The 21,726-nt window shown below is 37.3% G+C and overlaps 1 protein-coding gene across 1 annotated transcript; it reads left to right on the plus strand.

Moving 5' to 3' along the window:
* Positions 1-7,478: 7,478 nt before the first annotated feature.
* On the plus strand, positions 7,479-20,882 carry LOC124172560 (zinc finger protein 2 homolog; the record flags this gene model as incomplete). Its single annotated transcript, XM_046552003.1, has 4 exons — positions 7,479-7,781; positions 12,210-12,320; positions 16,541-16,613; positions 18,961-20,882. Coding segments are annotated over exons 1-4 (2,409 nt in total), but the record flags the coding sequence as incomplete, so codon positions are not given.
* Positions 20,883-21,726: the final 844 nt, after the last annotated feature.

Raw genomic sequence — 21,726 nt, forward strand, 5'->3', positions numbered from 1 at the left:
ATAAAGTTGCAGGCAGGCCATCTCCCACAGCAATCTAAGAAAGGAATGAAAACATTACCAAGAGATTTCAGACGTACCGTGGAAAATATGTTCATGGAACGGTATAAAATACGAGGTAAGGAAATCGATAACATGCAACCCGCCACTTACTTTTAAGTCGACTAAATCATACAACGCATCCTCTACAGTTATCTGCCTTGCTACAATTGAAGTGAATATGTTATAATAATAATCATTTTTCTTCATGCAAAGTCTGCACGGGGTGCCCTCGGAATTCCTATACAGACACTCTGAGTAATTCCCAGTGGTAGCACTCATGGTTTCACAGCAATAACTAATTCAGTCTCTAAACCAATTCACTCCTCAAGCAAAGCATCCACACAGCACTCAGTGATTACTAAATTCCTAATAAATTACGATCATTTCCATTACGTACACCAATGCAAAAACATTGGGATTATTAAGAAAAAGGGCGTGTTCAGCTCACATTTAAATATGATCTCAAAAAGAAATCACACCGCAGCAGAGTAATCAGCAAATATTTCAACGAATTCCATATTTATTGACGCACTACATTATAATAGACCAAATAAGCAAGATTTAGCTCAGATACAGAACTTAAGTTGTATATTGTAGCGCTAGAGGATAACGTACGCAGTAGGCCTACAATCGATAGATGAGGTATTTGCAACGATGAGTGATAAATTATTGAGCTTTATAGCATTGTTTTAGACAGGAATGTTTTAGTAATTTTTATAATACAACTTTCAAGATATTTTGTACCCTTTATCATATGTAAAGACCGCAAATGAACTGTGACCGTGTGGAAGCTGAAGTCGGCCTTAAATTAAGTTTCTAGCCTAAGCATTGAATAATAATGAAATATAAACTATAATACTACCATTGATTGAAAGAAAATTGACGAATATAAATTAAATGTCCTTTTATTTTTTCAAATGGAAAGAAAATTGTCTTGAAACTCGGATGTTAGGCCTGTTCTATAGGTGTGCTGTTTGCGGATAAAATAGCAACTAGGTATCATCGATTCTATGTTGAGGCTTGATTGCATGTCCTTGTATTAACAAATAAACGTTGCGGATCGATCTTTGTCGTGCATGTTGTGTTCGTAAGATTTATAATCATGTCAGAAATTGTTGAAAATATTCTCAGCCCATGCTATTGAGTGGTGAAATGTCTCTCAGGCGACTGTTGTTTGTTGTTGGCGTCGTTGGTCCTTTCGTTGAGCATAATAATCATAGGCATTTTCAATTTCAAACATCAACGTAGTGAATGTTGTTCCCTTGTGAGATTTTGAGATTTTTGTGAGTGAGTAGATGATGTCTTTGACGATATAACTGATTTAAACAGTGAATGAGATTTTGAAGTGAAAACATGAGTCGCACCAGCGGGATTTTCACGGAATCTTCAGGAAGGAATTGCAGACTTTGTATGAAAAATCATGAATATTATTATAACATATTCACTTCGAATGTGGCATGCAATATAGCTGTAAAAGATGCCATACATGATTTAGTCGGCTTACGTGTGAGTGGCATATCAAATGCAATCGATCTTCTTTGGTGCTTACTTCATTTTGCTTTTTCCAAGGTAATTACGACTTGTTGACGTATAATTTGTTTATTAATGTCTCAGATTGCCGTGGGAGATGGCCTGCCCACTACCATGTGTCCTCTGTGTTTGAAGAAACTTACGGAATTCAGCGTCTTCAAAAAGATTTGTTTAGAATCTGACGCAGTTCTTAGAAAAAGTTTGCAGAGTAATTGTTGTAGGGTGAGTACTTATCTTTTTTTCTTCTTTGATGGCTGGCGTAGTATAGGCATGGCAGAGTTAGAGGTGACACTCTTCGGTATTTGTCGACTACAGTAGGAATGTAGAAAGATAAATTTTGCGGATTGAAATAGTTATGGTATGAAGTTTTGAGGATAAAATATATTGTAATCGATTAACTTCTTGGTGGCACAATTGGAGAAATATAATGTTGTAGAACTATTGGTGGCCATTTAATCGAACACTAACTAAAAAGGTACTTCGATTAACGGTCAAAAGATAATTTAGCATACATTTTGTTAATCTACAATAGAAGAGCACATGAAAGGCCCTCGTCCATGGTACACGGAAAAGTGTAATAAGTCCAACATCCCATAAACGGTTTCTCCCTATATGTGAGCCCTTGGCAAGATGCTATTTATGTTGCAGTTGGTTTTTCAGTGTCAAAGATTGAAGACATGTCGTCTTCTGGCAAAACTTAGTGTTTACTATACAATAATATTCGGGAAGAATGGGATTTAAATTTACCATTTATCAACGTAGAAAGGCAATCCACACACTTGGCTCTGGGTCATTCCATTCCAAATCTACCAGGCCATGACACCCACCGATTCGGATTTTCTTGAAACTTGCCATGGCCATACATTCTGGTTGATATAATTAGAAATTGTGTACAATTTTAGCCTCCAGTTGTCTATTGTTGATGAAATATTCACTGCATGAATGACCTCATGTTGTGAATATTTAACGATTATCGTGGGATCAATATGGAACACTTAGCTTTAGAAAAAATAATCATGACTTTTCATCTCACAGGAATGGAGTTATGGATGAAAATAAAAATCACCATGTGTTGCACGTTGCGGCACTCAAGGGGTCACTCCCAAATTCGGATTGCCCATTTTTCATTAATATTTGAAAATTGGAGGCAAATATTGTACACAATTTCTAATTATACCAGGATGTATGACCATGGAAAATATCTGGAAAGTCTGAGTCATTGGGTGTCATTTGGTCAAAATATTGGTTGATTTGACATGGAATGTCTCCTCTACCATACTCCTTGTTTTAAGAACAAAGAATTCCCTGACCTATGCTGCTAAATAATAAAATGTGAGAGAACTTGAAAATAGTTTGTTGATCGGTTGCTAAATACAGTCCCGAGTGAATGCAAACATTTAATATTTTTTTTGCTGACCTCTCCTTTAGGTTTAACTATGATCTTATGAGGCTAAGGTTATGTTCAACTAAAAACATATTAGCAAAATTTGATAAATTGGTTGTTTATTTTCAAGTCATCTTGCATGAATAGATGGTGGGTACAAGGAAGGGGTAGCGATTTACTACACTGAATAATACTTTCGTACGCTAAGTGACGAACTTGTGTCGTTTCTATTATGAAGCGATTATTCTCACTTCATAGTACAGACTCAACCAACTGAATCATTGTTGGCTGAGATCGCTTGTTTATATATTGCGGCAAATGCGGAACGCTGCTTTGGGAGTTCCTGGAATATTCCCAATTTTCTCTACTGCGTGTTGTGGCAGATATTGCGCCACAAAGGCAAGATTTGGCAAAGTATTAGAAATTTATTTTAGTGCACAAAAATTATCCATGAAAATATTTTCATCAAAAATGTAAAATTAGAAAGAAATCAGGAATTTTGATGTGATGTATATTTTCTATAGCTGATTAGTTAATTTGTAAATACTATTTTCCAATATTTGAATATAATTTTAATATTCACATCAATTTTGATTGATTACATCACAAAATATATGGCTAAATATATAGATAAGATTCATTCCTGCTCATGCCTTTTATGAAATTATTTGTTTCTTTAAATAATTTAATAGATGAACACTATTCTGTTTTAAAAGTGCATCATAATTTGTGAAAGTATTCTATTAATATTATTGTTAACAAGTTTATTTTATATATTATGTTAAATTATATTGTGGTTTAAGTTTAAATATGACCTTAGTATTAATAAGTTACCTGTACCTTAGTTGTTACCATTGTGGGGAAATACATTTTTTTAGGTACTGAGATGCTTATCCTACGTAACAGCCTTAAAAATCTTGGCTAAGGATATGGTGTGCAGAGGGTTACCCAGGAATTACACCGGGCCAGATTCTTCAACTCAATTTTCTATGAACCAGTTGCCCAGGTGCCCTGATGACGATGGACAACTTGTTCATCGAAACTTTGGCTGATTGTTAGATGGAGTTGGATAACCTGACCCAGTGGAATTCCCGAGTAACGTTACACAGTACTATACTCTGGGAAAACCTGTGATAATTCTTTATATGCTATGCATGCCTGGCAGGTTTATTGAATTCTTAATTTTTCTTGGGCTACCAATTTGAAGGGTGTGTACGGAACGGAGCAAATAATAATCAGATGGTACAATGCCTGTGGAATTTGACTGGTGCGTTCAGCCTTTGTTTTACAGTGTTTTCAAATAGGTTTTCATGTTTAATGTTTAAGGTTTTCTTACATTAGGTCAAGCATTTTATGCTGTGGAATCACTGTAGAATCATTGGGAACCCAAGTTTCTTGCTTAATATTAAATTCCCAACACATGCAATCACTAGGAAATGGCTTGGTGGGTAACTCCAACTAAAAAGCAAACTCTTCTTGAGTTTAGCGTTGATCTTCCTCAAGAAATGTCTCCAATAATGTTTCTTTGAAGGTATTTGGTCTTCCTCCACATGGACAGTTGTCATCATTGAAATGACCGTCGTTGAAGCAGTGATACCAATCATGTCATATTGTCTGTCTTAGATCAGCATCTTGGTTAAAGTAATAGGGCTCTTGATGCACTTAATCCCGTTTTATTTATATGACAGAAAAAAATCAACTGCTCATGCTAATGATGGTTAATTAGTTCAAACCCAGAAATTTTCTCACAACACTATGTATCCATTGCCAAGATAAATTCATCATGGTCGTCGAGCAGCTTGTTTTCCAAATGTCAGGGTTTGAGTAATGATGCTACTAATATTTCAAAATCGACATCTGTCAGTACTATATCCATCTATTAACTAACAGCAAGAACTTTGTTTAGAGGGTAATACATAATTGTTGCATGATTGTTTTTGCAAATTTTTAAGGATAATAATATCAGGGTTATTTAATAACAGTTTTATGAACTGGTTTTGTAAGAGAAGATGATTATGAGGTTTCTTTTCTTTCTACATAACCCAGTATTGCAATGAGTATTCTCTTCCAGAGTTAATATTTAAATGTTAGCAGAAGGCCTAGAACGTAATAAATACATTGACATTATGTTCACCAAGTTTATTCCTCTACTTATCTTTCAAGAAAAGAATAAATGGACATTTCAGCCTATTAGAAGCCACTTATACAAAAATGATGACTTCAGAAGAAAGAATCAGAAGTATAAGAATCAGAAACTGTCATTTTATTATCTGAACGGCAAAAATTTTAAATCCTCATTCTCTACTTTGATTTCGTGTAATTTGAAAAAAAAACTGAAAATGATACCGCTGGATGATCCCCATTCTCTATCGTATATTTTGCTGTGAAGGACCAGCTACTATGGTCCCAAATAAATTTCAAAAAGGCACTGCAGTAACTCAGAATATTAGGGATCTATCTGTGAGAATTTGTTTCATTCAGAAAGATAGATTTTCAGTGATTGATTAACAGGTATGCAGACACCACTCTATTTTTATATGAAAGCATGGACAGTATGTTGAACATCCTTCTTCATATTGCTTAAGAGCATCCCATATATGTATTTTTAAGGAGATAATTGTTTTTTCTATTACCTTTTCTGCAGAGTTTTAAAGAACGAGGGGCAGGTGATGACAATTTGGGGCCTTCTGTGGAGACTAAGGGCTGCATTCAAGATGTGATTGAAAACAATTCACAGCTCACTTGCTCATCCCAAACCACTGAAATATACCTTCCTGTGCCAGACTTGGTACTGCCCAGGGACAATGAGTTGGTATGTTATGTTCTCGTACACAGTGAAACCTGATTTGAACCACATTCATTTGTACAAATTTCTTGGTTCTATAAGGAAGAGAGGATGCCTGTTATAAAAATGAGGAAATTTATGGGAAGTTACAGTAATGCCATTGTCAGTTGAGGTATTTTCCGGTTGTAATGTATGAGGCAGAAAGCTGAAACACACTAATATTTTCCTGTCAATATCACTTGTACAACACCAGAAATCCTCTGATAGAAATTTCTTGTATCTGGTGGAGTAGTTTTGTTGATAACAGTGTGAAATGTCTGTTCAAGCCATTTGTCTTTGCTATAACTGGGCTGTGTCTCATTATTGCCCTCTCTTTGTTTTAAGCCACCTTCCTCCTTGATTTCAATGAAGGATCCAGCGATAACTGTTGTGGCACCTCTTTATAAGCCTGAGTAAGAAAAGATAAAGACAATTCAATGTACAGTGGAACCTCGATCTATCATTCCAGCTGTTTTACCTCTGCTCTAAGTGACCAAAACTCTCATTCGAACCGCATGCCCTTTGTGATATAACTCCCCCTCCCTAGATGAACGTTGATATTCTGGAGTTTGATCTGTGAGTGGCAAGAATCTTATGATTACATTGGCCAGCTGGAGTGGTCTCAAGCAAAAGAGGATTTTTTATTATCAAATTAGGCTCTTAATGTTTTCCTTGTATTGAGTGAAGCCCATTATTCTCTCCTAGTTTCATGTGAAAGACAAGGACGAAGGTAACCTTAGTGAAGGGAATTATCCTGTGCTGTACACATCAGATCCAGCAGGAATTTCAACTGATGTGTCAGATCCATTAGCCACTGATGAATTGGTGAGTTTACTTGTGCCTTGTACAGTTCTATTTTTCTACTGCACAATATCATTCCTTTGTGGAATATTCCCAGCACCTCTCAGCAGAAACGTAAAGCATTCTCCCTCACCTGATCAATGATGACCAACTACAGAATAGATTTCATGAGTGAGTCATTAAAAATTAATTATTCGTAATAATGAACGGTGTTTTTTTGCTAAAGTGACACTTCAAATTTGTTTATTAAGCAAGTGAGCACACTGTCTTCACATTGGTGAGCAGTTGTTGTTCTTCTGATAATATAACACAGTTTTCACTTCTGTTCATGACAGAGTAGATGGGTGATTTGAAATTGAGAGTTAAGCGGAGTACTGTTGAGTTTGGAACAGTTTAATAGCAAGACCATGACATCATGATGCAGCTGCTAGCCCGGTCTGACAACATAGCTCGTTCCTTATGAGAGATTGATATTCACAGGAATCAGATCAGATTTGGATATTTTGATGAAAGTCAACAGGATTTTATGACAATGACTAGGGATTTGTCCTTCTTTACCACTTTTGTATGGGGTGTTGTACGTTTTGCAATTCAAATGGATTACCAAAAGACATCAAAAGTTAGTTACCTACATGAACTAATTTTTGTATACCTTCACTCAATTTTCTGCTGCTGTTGTTCATAGTCTTGAGAACCTTCCACTATGAATTTAATATTTTGCTTATTGTTAGATATTTATTAGACATTTTTGGACACACTCATCTTATCTTTCATTCCTGGCATAAGGCAAGAATACCCATCATTTTGATAAAATGACTGAACTGAGTCCACAGTAGTTTGTTCTATGTTTTTGCCCCTCCTTGGATATGGTATAGCATTCCATATTCACTAACATTAAATATGGTGGCTACTTTTTTCATGCTCCATGACTCCGCCCAATCTAATAGAGATCTATATGAGTGGGCTTATGGTATACCCGGCGGTCCAGTCATCAGCCATCCCATGCCTTGTTTACCACTTTTACTTTCTGCACAGATCATCAAAGAAGAGGAGGCAGCCAATGACAATGCGGCATCTTCTGCTAGCGCAAAAGAATGTATTCGAGATACGATTGAAGAAACTTCACAGTTTGCATGCTCCGTTCAAATGACTGAAATATACATTCCCATGCAAGACGGCCAATTACCCAGAGCCAATATTGTGGTAAGTTTTATTCTCATCTAGGAGTAGCATGGCCTTTATTTGAGTAAAATTCCTAGTTGTATGACAAAATTAGGATTGCGTTGAGTATATGTATGCATTTGTATGGGAAGTCACCCTCAAATGTGAGAGATTCTGTTGTGCAACTTTTCCAGTTGTAAAATATATTGCGAAACCATTGAGTTCTTTATCTATTTTCATGTAAGTCAATCTTTTTTGTACAACATCACTATTCTTCCGACAGAAAAGTGTTTCATTCCATTGAGTACTCGAGTGGTGAACTTTATTTTGTCTACTTTCAAGGTAAAAGTCTTGGTATGTCAGGAAGCCTAAACACGAATCTTTTTCACCCGATTAGATCCTTGTAGTACAATCCTGCTAATCTTCTCATAGAAAGGTGGTGCTTCCCATTCCTTAAATAATATTTTGCTCTGGTTGAAACCATGCATCTCTATTAATTCTATTGTTTGAGAGTCCTATTCCAATCACCTCTTTGTTAAGCAGATTCCAATACCCATCTGCATAGATGAAAAATATGGCTTCGTTAATCAGAATGGCATAGTTGTGTGCGATACAGTGGCTGGCTACTGTAGATCCCTCAAGGTATCGAAGTCTTGTGCAACGTTTGTGCTCTGATATATTGGTTTCAATAGTTCTCTCAGTTTCACCAATCTGTATGTCTCCACACTCATGAGGCATGTGAAAGTAGTCGCCAGAGGTCTTTAACCTTCATATGGATTCGCTGCACCTTAGCGGTGCTCGTGGTTTTAAAAGTGGTGTAAAAATTTTCCATTCCGATGGATCATTTTGAAATTTTCAGTAGTCTATTTTTTATTCTTCATCTAGATATTCAATTTTGTTTGCATAGTGTTGATAGTTTACATTTCATTTGCTTCTAATGAAAAAGATACGTCATTGGATTTAAGGCACCGAGGCAGCACCGAGAATTTCATGGTCGCTACATTGGGAATAGCACTCATAATGTTAATGCCAAAGCAAATATGTTCCGTAGGAAATGCTATAATATATTTATAATCATATTATTTAATTTTTTAAACTTTATAGACAAAATGAAATTGTTTTACAAAAGGAAAATATTACAATACAAATTTTGCTTTCTCTTTTATCTAAGAATCATAATGTTCGCCTCATTATAATGTTCATTGAAAGAACTTTATCTTTTCATAAGAATTATTCATAGAAATTCTTGGCTTGCCAAAGTTGTTTTTTTCCATGGCATCCGACTTAGTTTTGCTTGGGCACCTTTTCCGCTCCGCATCTACTTACCTGCCATGGTGATAGTCACCTTTTGGCATATCCTGTGGTTACTATGTTTAGAATTATGCCAAGCAGCAATTCAGCAAGCAGAGAGTAGGCACCTATTCCTTCTCCCCTTCCACCTGTAACCCATATTTCAAAGAAGTTATTTTGTTGGATTTCCTACCAATATAGGAGTAAAACCTCATCTGGTGCACTCCCACGCATCAAATTTACCCGTCCATCACTAAGGAAACGTCCTCAGTGAGGGAATGTGGCTCCGCATTATAAAATAAAACACCGGCTCTTCTAGCTCCACCTCCTAAGCAGCATTGGGTTCTTTCACACATCTTGTATTATCCCATATTCTTTATATTTCAAAACCCATAAGACTTTACTTTTTTGAAATGCAGGATGTTAGCTCCCAGAATATTCATAATATTTGACTTGATTGCCGTAATCCTGTAAAAATCACGAAAGTAACACTCGTCTCTTCTCACTTCACCTACACCAGTCCAATTATTATTGTTTAATAACTTAGCCTTCAGTATATGCTGCAAAGATATTATATAATGGGTGGACGCAGTGAAGCAAAATAATATCACATGGGCATAAACGAATTCTATGAGATCCTAATATTTAGTATTTAGATACATAAAAATATAAACATTAAAAAGCGGATTTTTCCTGCATTGCATATCATAAAAAATATATAAAATACCATTGCACAAAAATTTTAAACTTTCATTTGAAAATAACAGACACAGGGAACAGAAATAGATAGCATTACGGTAAAAAATGGAAAAGAATGCAGCGTTCAAGTTTTTTGTTATAACTTCCACAATAATGGGTTAAATCTGGCAAAACACTGTGAGGAATAAAGATAATAGATGTACAGTAGACTCTCGTTAATACGAACAACGTTATTACGAAGTACTCGTTTTTACAAAGAAAATCGTTGGTCTCAACGACAAAGGCCTATCCTGGCTATAGGAAAAGAAACTTTATTGCGAAATTTTCGTTTTTACGATATTACGAACCTCAGTCCCGGTCCTGGCGGTTACAAAGTGAACTTTATTACGAAGTTCCACGCATAAGCTACGGCATTTAGATCGATATTCACTACGATAAGTTGTAATAATCATGCCACGTTTAAGTTGTCCTCGTGTACTGTGACCAAGAGGGTCATTTATGGTTATTTCTTCACCATTCGCGAAACGTTATACAATAAGCTTCATTCATGGGGAATCATGATGACAGACTCATTACAGCTCGTCAGTTCGATCTACAGTTAGTTCTCTTCCTACGCACATTCGATTTACGAACTTTCAGGTATGACAACATTCAAAAATTTCAAATTTGGAATTTGGCGCCTTTTATTTGGCCGTTGATACGCCATGCGGTGTAGAGGAAATCGTACTCTGGGCATAATCTGAACAAAGTATCATTCATTCCGGTATGAAGTTAGGAACTGGTTTTTCCGACGATTCCTGAAAGAATCGTTCATACAAACTTCGTTATTACGAACCTCTGGATTTTCGGTCCTGTAAATTTCGTAATAACGATAGTCTACTGTATTTACCATTATCAATAGAAAACTTGTAAACAAACGCTAACATTGAAAGAAATTTACAAAAAATGAAACTCCATCTCTGCAGCACCGTAAATCCAGTGACGTAGCTAAATTCGTAAATCCATATGAGGGTTAAACTCTGCACTTTGGCCCCATAGATTTTCAGGATGCATGTGGATTGTCTCAATGTTTCCATTTTTACGAAATGCATGACAATTTTCCTGAAATAGTGGAAAGAAATGAAACAGCGAAAAGAGAATTGGTGTCAAGACCACCAGCATCTTTCGCCAACATTGAGAATGTTGAAACATCTAGGTTGGTGAAGCTGGAAGAACAAAATATGCAACCCCTGGGTTGCCAGGCGACGATGTTTGCTTGCTGTTGCTGAGTCAGCAAGTGTATTAACCCTTTCACTGCCATCGGGCCGATACATCTGCCCTCGCTGGTTGAGCGAAAAATGCCAGGGGCCAATTTATCGGCCCTAATGGGGAGCATGCACAATTTTTTTTAAGTACTAGAATAAGAAGGCCTCTACCTCAAATGTACTTGCCGAAATTTTGCCTATGAATAATGCTTCTCAGCTGAGTTATGAGACTTTAAAAATTGATCTTCATTGGCTGCTTGAAAACAAAACGTCATCGGAGCGTGACGTCACGGCACGGAATCCACTGATGACAGACTGTAGAAGTGGATAGAAAATCGATCTACGAAGGTTCAAATGCAAATTTGGCGAAAATAATTGCTGTTGTAACGACAAAATGCAGACTGTGAATATTTTGGGTTGCCAAGGCGTTGTTGAAATAAATAAAGGGGATTGTTTGGGGAGATTTGGAATGAAAAAAAAATTAGCCACCATAAAGAAATCGAGCGAAAGTAAACTGAGGTATTTTCCTTTTTTAAATCCCTCTTGAGTCAATTTGTCCTTTTAGGAACTACTACACAGCTCGACGAAGATTTTTACTTCGATATCTTGCATTCAAGGCTCTACCACTCTACTCTTTTAGCGAAGTGAAAGGTGTACCGTGCGATGACGTAAGGAGGCGTTTCAGGCCACGTGACTTCAAGCAATATTCGAGCATTTTTAATTAGCAATTATTGACATTAGCAGAGTACTAGGAGAGTTTTGGCTCATGTATTTGGAGTTGTGAGAAAATTTTCTATTCAATGAGACTAACTAGCATGATGAACAAATTTCATGCATGTTCCCCATTATTTCACTTTTTTTCCTGATTGTGACCTTTTCAATGGCTGTTATTTATGTAAACCCCCATAATCTATCTATGGTTATAAGAGGTAAATATATCTTAAGAATTGGGAAAAATATCTAGACGCATTAAGTAAAATTGAGTTGCTGAAAATTTTTAAATCTGAAATGATGCTAATTTCAGAAAATAGCCTTGGCAGTCTTCGTACATCCCACTTGAAATTGGCTGGCAGTGAAAGGGTTAAGTTTGGTCATAAGAATTTCAGGCATCCACAGTTTCGACCAGCTTGAGTGGTCTCTGGAATTTGACATGTTTCTATTATTATGGATTAGAGATGTTATAATTATTATATAGCTTTTATTGAGTGACACTCAACATTCCCTTTTATTTAATGAGAAAGAGGAGAAGGAAGAGCTCCTCGATGAGGAGAATTATCCTGCATTTATCTCACTGAATGCAGTTGGCACCTCAAGTGATGCTGTAGACCCCCTGGAAGTTGATGACGAGGTAAGTGCACTTTTACCATGTTAAGTTTTTCTGCCTCAAAAATTCATTCCTCTCTGGAACTTTCCTGACATCATTTAGTAGAAGCACTCATTTTTTGTCTCACATGGTAATGTAATCTGTCCCTTTTGTTCATTACCTACATGTTTGAATTTTGCTCCTGAAAAAGCAGTAAAATGCATATATTTGCCGATGATAATGTTATAAATATATCAAACTAGTGTTTGCTCTGACTTTTAAATTCTGCGTTTGGATTTGAATAATGTTTATCTGGGGAGAAAAGAGGGGTGCATGGGAGTGTTAAAGTGACCTTGGGTTACTCTCGAAATGATCCTCGCTCTCTTTTACTTCTATGACACTTTATTCTTCGCACTTATACAAACGGGACTCTCCAGCCCAAACACTCTCCATGTCTCTCGGCTCACTCGACTCAACTGTCCTTACGGCTTCTCGATGCGTCCCCTCGAGCCACCTCAGTTGGTTCACAGTCACTCCTTCAGGGGGCAGCATCTCCCGGGGGGGGGGGCACGCTGCCTGGCGGCGTAACAGGAGTTAATCTGAGTAAATCCCACTTAACTCCTGGGGCTGGGTCTGTGAAAACTTTGCATGGTTGGCGCTTGAAGGAACATGCATCCTTTGCATTCGCAGTGCCAAGAGCTGACTAGGACAGATGTGAACAGAATAGAGTTTTGAAGCAGTAGTCGCACTCCACTGGCCAATCAATCCCAAGGGAACATTTTGTAACTTTACCAATAACTTAACTGTTCCTCCTTCAAAATCTCCTCCTTACTGCTGAAGCTTCGTTGGTGTGCATTATCACACTTATTGTTTCAAAATGATAATTTCATTCTTCTCTTCATACCTCCAGCTAATAATGGCCACACCAACATTGCTTACCATAATCTGGTGGTAGCATTAAAAATACTGTTATATGTATAGGTTACCTATACATATAACAGTATTTTTAATGCTACCACCAGATTATGGTAAGCAATGTTGGTGTGGCCATTATTAGCTGGAGGTATGAAGAGAAGAATGAAATTATCATTTTGAAACAATAAGTGTGATAATGCACACCAACGAAGCTTCAGCAGTAAGGAGGAGATTTTGAAGGAGGAACAGTTAAGTTATTGGTAAAGTTACAAAATGTTCCCTTGGGATTGATTGGCCAGTGGAGTGCGACTACTGCTTCAAAACTCTATTCTGTTCACATCTGTCCTAGTCAGCTCTTGGCACTGCGAATGCAAAGGATGCATGTTCCTTCAAGCGCCAACCATGCAAAGTTTTCACAGACCCAGCCCCAGGAGTTAAGTGGGATTTACTCAGATTAACTCCTGTTATGCCGCCAGGCAGCGTGCCCCCCCCCCCCCCGGGAGATGCTGCCCCCTGAAGGAGTGACTGTGAACCAACTGAGGTGGCTCGAGGGGACGCATCGAGAAGCCGTAAGGACAGTTGAGTCGAGTGAGCCGAGAGACATGGAGAGTGTTTGGGCTGGAGAGTCCCGTTTGTATAAGTGCGAAGAATAAAGTGTCATAGAAGTAAAAGAGAGCGAGGATCATTGGGTAGTTTCCTTCATCGTAGAAAACGAAAGGCATTGGTTCAATTCATTACCCACCATTAGTGAATTCATAATATACAAATTATTTCGTTATAGAAATCCCAGTTTAGACGTATGGCAATGGTCCATTTTAACCTGATTTGAAAAAGGCCAGATTGGCACCCATGCGATGCCAATCCATGTGAAATCACTGGGATCTAGTTTTTATATGAGTGGATAGGAGTTTTACAATCTCTGAGATTACCAATGCATACACGAGGCACAGAGCTCAGGGAAACATGTCTTACAAATCACCTATTAAAACTGCCTATGGTTGTAAAGTTTCCTTCGTTTGATAAGGTACTAATAATCCTTATTCAAGCCAAGCACTATTTGCAAGCAGGGCACTCTGCTACCTGCTAGCAGCGTGCATCACCACAGCTCACATATCATCGCCACAAGGCCACCTCACACGATGGCAGCGGGAACCAGAATGAAGTCACGTGGGCTTTTCCCATCATTCATACTTAGCTGTCACATTTTTGTGAACTTGAAAATTTTCACTTCATTTAATCCCGAAAAATAGATATTGTCATATAAAAATCCATAAGTGTTAAATGCGTACTCCAGAGGTATAATCTTTCGTTTAGGCAATAAAAAAATAATAGGAAACCACCCAATTCCTGTTCAGATGATGCTGTAGGTCCAAGGTGGTACTGACCATGGTTAAGACCGCGGTTGGGTGAACAATTAAGTGAATGATTTTGTTAAATAAATATGGCGTCTCCTAGTTGTTTAAAGGACCAAAACCGAAGAACTGTTGCTTCGTTTCACAGATATTTACTTTACAAAAAGATTGCCCTGTACCAAAATATAGCCTTAATTCTTTGCAGCACAGGAATTATTACTGTTGAATAAAATATTTTGGGCTATGTCACCACATCAATTACTGGGATGGCCCAACATAACCGACTGATTCTGGTTGCTTTCTCAAGGGATTCTGACGAGTACCCACTGAAGTAATGGAGAATCAGGAATTATGACCTTTGTAGGGTTGGTAATGTTATTAATGTATATCGCTTCCATGGACAGTGGCTACTTTTCCATTGGGTAATGGAATTACTATCTGCTATAAAAGTAACTCTACACTCAGTATGAATCATTAGAAAATGAAGTCAACGATAAAAATTGCATAAATGATCACATGAATGGCACAGTATTTAAAGGCCTGGTTACACGGTGCATTAACCCGTACGGGTTAATGTGTGAATGCATGTCTGTTTGCATGTCTGAATTCATGGACGTTTGCGTGAACGAGGAGCATGAATGAGCGGTTACACGGTACATGCGTTCGCACAAGTTTTCACACATTTTCTCGTAACGCGAGGCGTTTAGTTTTTGTTTATTCCCTTTACAGTGCGCAAAATTTAAATGTGAAAACAGTATCATTATGTAGGAAGCAGACGATACCTACCAGAAAATAATTCTCTTTTCGTTGTTTCCTGTAGGACCAGGAAATTTCACATACTGGTAATACATTTGCGCTGCCGTGTAAACAGTTGTTTTCATTGTAGTTGCCGAAGTTGTTTCATTTCGTGCCAGTAATATTTAATATTTGTCGTTATCGCTCGCTTAATGCTATATCTCAATAGTACTCTATTTATTTCAAACCGTTATCAAAGTTAATACTTAGGCTGAACATTTGTAGACCTATCTTGTTTTTAAGCCGTGTTTACTAGACATTTTTCTGTCATCTGTTTCACTGAGTGTAGATGATGTATGAGAGTAGATATTTTTAATACTTTGTTCTACTTTTGTCCGGGACGGTTATAAAGTTAAGAAGATATTTGCTGTTGATGGAAAAGATGTTGGTTTAGAGGTCTTGTCGATTTATGAACTTGCGTAATGTGAGTCGTATTTTTGTGGCGGGCCAGCGCATTCCCACCTCGTACGTATAAAAGGTAGAATTGTCGTTAATTCGTATGATATAAATTATGTTTAAATGTGTTCTATAAGTCCTATGATAGCCGTTGTATTTCACAAATGTCGTGTTGAAAACTCTGTGACAACCTCATCGATTGTTTTGTTCCGGCATAATACAACCAATAAGATACCATAGGCATAAACTTCGTATGTCCGGCATACATACAGGGATAATCTATACGAATATTAGTGTAGATGCAAATGGTGAGTTTGTGGTAGGATTCAAGCAGTTACGATGCAGTGCAAATGAACAAATACATGTAAAGAGTTACTCAATAGCCAAGACTGCCGTGGAATAGCCCTGCAGATGACAACTAAATGTGTTGTTTCCCACCAGGTGGCTCTGTTATCAACTTGTGCGAATGCATGAACGAAATTAGAACAGGTTCTATTTTCCGTTCACGCGTTCATGCATTTGTACATTTTGGGGTGGTTACACGGTGAATTTTTCCGTTCATTTTCGCGTTCATACATTTAGACATTAACCCGTACGGGTTAATGCACCGTGTAACCAGGCCTTAAGGAACAGTTATTCAATTAAGAATGAACATTATTCAAAGTCTGTCTCATTGTTGAAAGAAATAACAAAGTGTTCATTGCTGTGTATGTCTGGAAGAAAGTTCTATATTGTAAAAAAATCGTTTATTAAAATAATACTGATTCTATGTGCATTCATGATTAATGAGTTGATTCCTACTTTCAGCCTTTGTTTACAGAGGACGAAAAACTGATTGGTAATTCTAAAATGACCAATGACTCTATGACTGAGGTTATAGGTGAGTAAACTCTAGGTCTTGCTATTATATATGCGTGGAGAGGTTGTTGTAACATTTTTGAAGCATGTAGAACCTAAGTTAGTCACCCATGTGTAAGTTTTGTTTAATTTAGTTTACATGTCTCTTAAATATGAGAGAACGTTTATGTTTACATTTGTGTGGTCTAGATTTCTAATAATATGAAGTGTAATATATTCTATAGAAATGTTATAATTTCCTTCAACATTTATTTATAGTATAAGTCCTTTTAATGTAAAATATTTTGTTCTGCTGAAGTCGATCAATTTTTGACTTATATTGGCTACTAAAATTTCATTTATATTTAGTGACATACTGCATTTATGGCAGTGAAAGATTCAAATAAGATCTCCACTCTAGTTCAGTCAATGGACTTCAACAAATGAGTTCTTTATGACTGGTGTTATAGACAAAAATTTCTAATTAATAATGATCCATTACGAGTGCTTAGCATGGGAAACCAGTGCCTGTACAAATAAGGGTGGTATTTATATAAAACATGTGGGTGGAATTCGGTGAAATGACTGAATTAAATTGTTTCCGACTTCTTTTGGTAGAAATGTGATTTGTCCATGTTGAAATATACAACACCAGTGGTATTTTTCACTCATTTATGTACTACTCCAATGCCTATTTTTTGCCTAGTTTTGACACTCAAATGTCATTCTGAATTCTTTCCCGCCTGCGTCTACTGAAGGAAAACGTTTTCTGTGCTATGGGTAGCATAAGAATATTTGAAACCTCTCTGTGCGGAGTTCTTTTTTGGGGTTGAGTTACCCTGGTTTTCTTTTTTTATTTGGGACCCAACCGGTCCCAAATAAGAAGAAAGAGAAAACCAGGGTACATATTGATATTATTTATATTATTAATACCCGGGTAAATTATTTGTATTATTTAAGCATTGTTGGATTTTACATGGATTTCTAGCATTAATTACAGCCAAATTAGTGATCACAAGTTACTGAGACTGTAAGTCCAGAAGTGGTATTAGCATATCGAACTTATAAAATTAGCATGGACTTTGGAACCCACTCTGTCTTATTTATTTTTGTGGGGTTGGCAATTGTGCTTGGCTACGTTTAACAGTGAATCATGTCAGAAAATACTTTGTAACAGAAAGTAAGTAGATATATTATGGATTTCAGAAGTAAACGCCAGAAGACAAATCAATGCAGCTAAGATGCAGCACAACTCAATTTTAATAACTTATGTGTAGCAGCTTGCTGTTATTGATAAAAAAAATTATAATCCCTAATATTTCAATATACTTATGTGGATCTCATCAGGAAGTTGATCGGGAAATGATTTAGATGGATATATGGTAGTCAACCTGGAAAAATGTAATCGCTACCCTTATAACTTTTTTTACTGTTATCCTCAAATGGACAAAAGGAGGAAGTTATTTAATTTTTTACAAATTTTATTTTTTTTACTCAGACATACCTCTGATTGTAAACTAGACTTGATTCATGGTTGATGTATTCCTTCTTTTTCAACAAAAATGTGCTGTGAATTCCAAAATAAAAATGCAGGAATTGTGGCCTCTTCCATGGCATATGTGATATCAGTTGCTAAGTAATTTATGAAAAATATTTACTTATTGGTGTCAAAAGTATTAGCTGCTAAAAGTAAACTGATATTGAAAAATCTGTAGCAACTTTAACATTCAAGAAATTATATAAAGCTTAAAGATTTTGATAATTGTTGTTCTCTCACATAGGAGGATAAGGCAACAGTATTTTTTCTTCAAGTATTTTCAAAAGAAAATTTTATGCCATTTTAAGTATATACTTAAGGAACATTATGATGTGTATAATCCATAACCACTGAACACACGTTTTTGTCGTTTAAATGAATATATTTTTTAAAGGGCATGATTTCGTTTTTCTTCAGCAATTTTCAAGCTTGATATGACATAATTTTTGATGCCTGACTTTTCATTTTGGACAAAATTGTAGCAATATTGAAAAATCCAAAAAAGACCGACATCTGATCTACTTGCATAGGAGTGAAAGGAAAGCATAATTCTCTCCTTAAGTATTCCTAAATGAAAAATTATTGTCATTTTAAAAATCAGTTTTTGGAACATTACAATATGCATAACACAAAATTACTGAACTCCTATTTGTCTTTTGAGTGAACAAATTTGTATAGGGGATGATTTCTTTTTTCATCGACAATTTCAAGATAGTAATTATTATGGATGCCTGCCTTTCCTTAAGGAATAGTTATAGGAATATGTTTAGGAAGGAATAGGTTTCTATCTATCAAATGGTTAAAAAAAATTAGATCTGTGAGTCCTAGATTGTAATATGATTTTCTTTTCTAGGGCTGTCAACTCCTGACCAAGTGCTGGTAGAAACAACACCAACTTCATACCTGCTGGCAGAAAGAAATGTATGGAATGACCTTAACGATGACTGTATTGGTTCATCAGCCTCAGTGACACACATTCAATCCAAGACTGTGGCATCCCCATGTTGGGATGGAACGAGTGTGATGGACAAAGATTTGAAAGAAGGCATTGGTCATCATGCTGATAAGGTACTGCCTAACTCAATTCCTGATGATGGACACAGTTATATGAAACACATTCCAGCATCTAGAAACAGTGGAAATGGAGTCACAATGAATGTTTTTGGGGGTAGAGGTGACGCACCAAATATCACTGATAGCCTTAGGTTAATCAGAGTAGGTGAAAGCAGAAGAAGTGGAGTTGAGGCGGTCAGGGGAGACAATGAAGCGATAAGTAATCGCTTCATAAAAAGTCCTAGAAATGGTAAAAATTCAAACGAAAACTTAAATTATTGCTCCCACTGCAGATATGGATTCAACACCAATGATCTGATCAAACACATGGAAATTCATTCTGGTACCAGCAATTTGGATCCTAATGATGAATCATCTATGGGAAAAGATGAGTCTTTTACAGTCCCCGCATCAAGAGAAGAAAGTAATAATTCTTGTGAGTCGTCCACCTCCGAGACATTGATGGGGTTGAAAAGGAAAAGACGAGGGCCGATGCAAAAAGTAAATACGCCTGTTTTAGAAATCTGTGGTGGAATTGGAGAGAGGAAAACTGCGGAACGAGTGGGAAGTTCTGATGGGGATGGGAAACCATACACGAAGAATATGTCCTCAGAGTCCACCACCTCTTGCGTGAGAAACCTCAGAAATGATGCGCTAGGAGGCGCAAAAGGAGGGCGTTTCAATTGCAGCGTCTGCAACAAGTCGTTCCGGCTGAGGAGCGGTCTTAGCAATCACATGCGTTCGCACAAGGAAAGAAAACGTTATCCGTGTACGATCTGCACAAAGTCTTTCGCTTCGAAGTCTCGCATAACCCAACACATGCGCACGCACACGAAAGAGAAGCCTTTTTCATGTAGTGATTGCGCGAAGTCTTTCTCTCTTAAATGCAACCTCATAACGCATTTGCGCACCCACAAGGGGGAGAAGCCCTTTTCGTGCAATTATTGCGCAAAGGCTTTTGCTAGTAAGGCGAAACTCATACAACATTTGCGCACCCACACAGGGGAGAAGCCTTTTTCTTGCAATTATTGCGCAAAGGCTTTCAGCATAAATGAGAAACTCATCCTACACTTGCGTGTACACACAGGGGAGAAGCCGTTTTCGTGCAATTATTGCTCAAAGGCTTACACTGCAAAAAATGCACTCGTCCAACACATGCATATGCACACAGGGGAGAAGCCTTTTTCGTGCAATTATTGTGCGAAGGCTTTCAGTATAAAGGAGAAACTCATCCTACACTTGCGTCTACACACAGGGGAGAAGCCCTTTTCGTGCAATTATTGCTCAAAGGCTTACACTAGAAAAAATACACTCATCCAACACATGTATACGCACACAGGGGAGAAGCCTTTTTCATGTAATTATTGTGCAAAGACTTTCACTAGAAAGGACAGTCTCATCCTGCACTCGCGTGTACACACAGGGGAGAGACCGTTTACATGCGAGATCTGCAGCAAGTCTTTTGCCTCGAAGTCTCACATTACTAAACACATGCGCTCGCACACGCAAGAGAAACCATTTTCATGCATTGATTGCGCAAAGTCTTTCTCTCTTAAATGCAGCCTCATGAAACATTTGCGCACCCACACAGGGGAGAAGCCTTTTTCGTGCAATCATTGCGCAAAGGCTTTCGCCAGAAAGGACAAACTCATCCAACACTCGCGTGTACACACAGGGGAGAAGCCTTTTTCATGTAAATTTTGTGCTAAGACTTTCACTAGAAAGGAAAATCTCATCCAACACTCGCGTGCACACACAGGGGAGAAGCCTTTTTCATGTAAATTTTGTGCTAAGACTTTCACTAGAAAGGAAAAACTCATCCAACACTCGCGTGTACACACAGGAGAGAAGCCTTTTTCATGTAATTATTGTGCAAAGACTTTCACTAGAAAGGACAGTCTCATCCAACACATCCATATGCACACAGGATAGAAATCTTTTTCATGTTATCACTAAATCTTTCAATAGAAAAGAAAGTCTCATCAACACTTGCGTACACACACAGACAAGAGACCGTTTACATGCAAGATTTGTGGCAAGTCTTTCACTTCGAGTTCTTCTCTCTCCAATCACATGCAAAAACACTCACGAGAGAAACCGTTTTTGTAGAGATGTGCAAACAGTATCCGCAAATGCTCAAATGCTAGAAAGTATTCCATATTCGAGATCTCGATTAATTATGCTACAGCTAAAATCTTGAATGCTTTGAATTTCGCACCATACACTGTGGCACGCACATAATTGGTATTGGCGAATGATAGCAACGATAGCAACTCAAGTCACGTTTCCTTATTTAGAACATGGTGAAATGCACAATGAGCTGATTACCGCCTTCAGCCATTTTGTCATCTCTGTATATCCCTACTCTGTGGTATAGTGCTGCTGTGAAGTTAGAATAAAGATATCAGTAGTATTGATCTTTCGCACAGTGTAATTTATCCTCACTAATGCTACTCCAACATAAGAAACTATGTTCATGAATGTAGTCTTATGACAAAATTACTCAGTGTATTTACCTAAGTTATTTACCTACCTTAGTTTGCTTTACCTAAGTTAATTGGCATTC

The sequence above is a fragment of the Ischnura elegans genome, assembly GCF_921293095.1.
Source record: "Ischnura elegans chromosome 13 unlocalized genomic scaffold, ioIscEleg1.1 SUPER_13_unloc_1, whole genome shotgun sequence".
Lineage (NCBI taxonomy): Eukaryota > Metazoa > Arthropoda > Insecta > Odonata > Coenagrionidae > Ischnura > Ischnura elegans.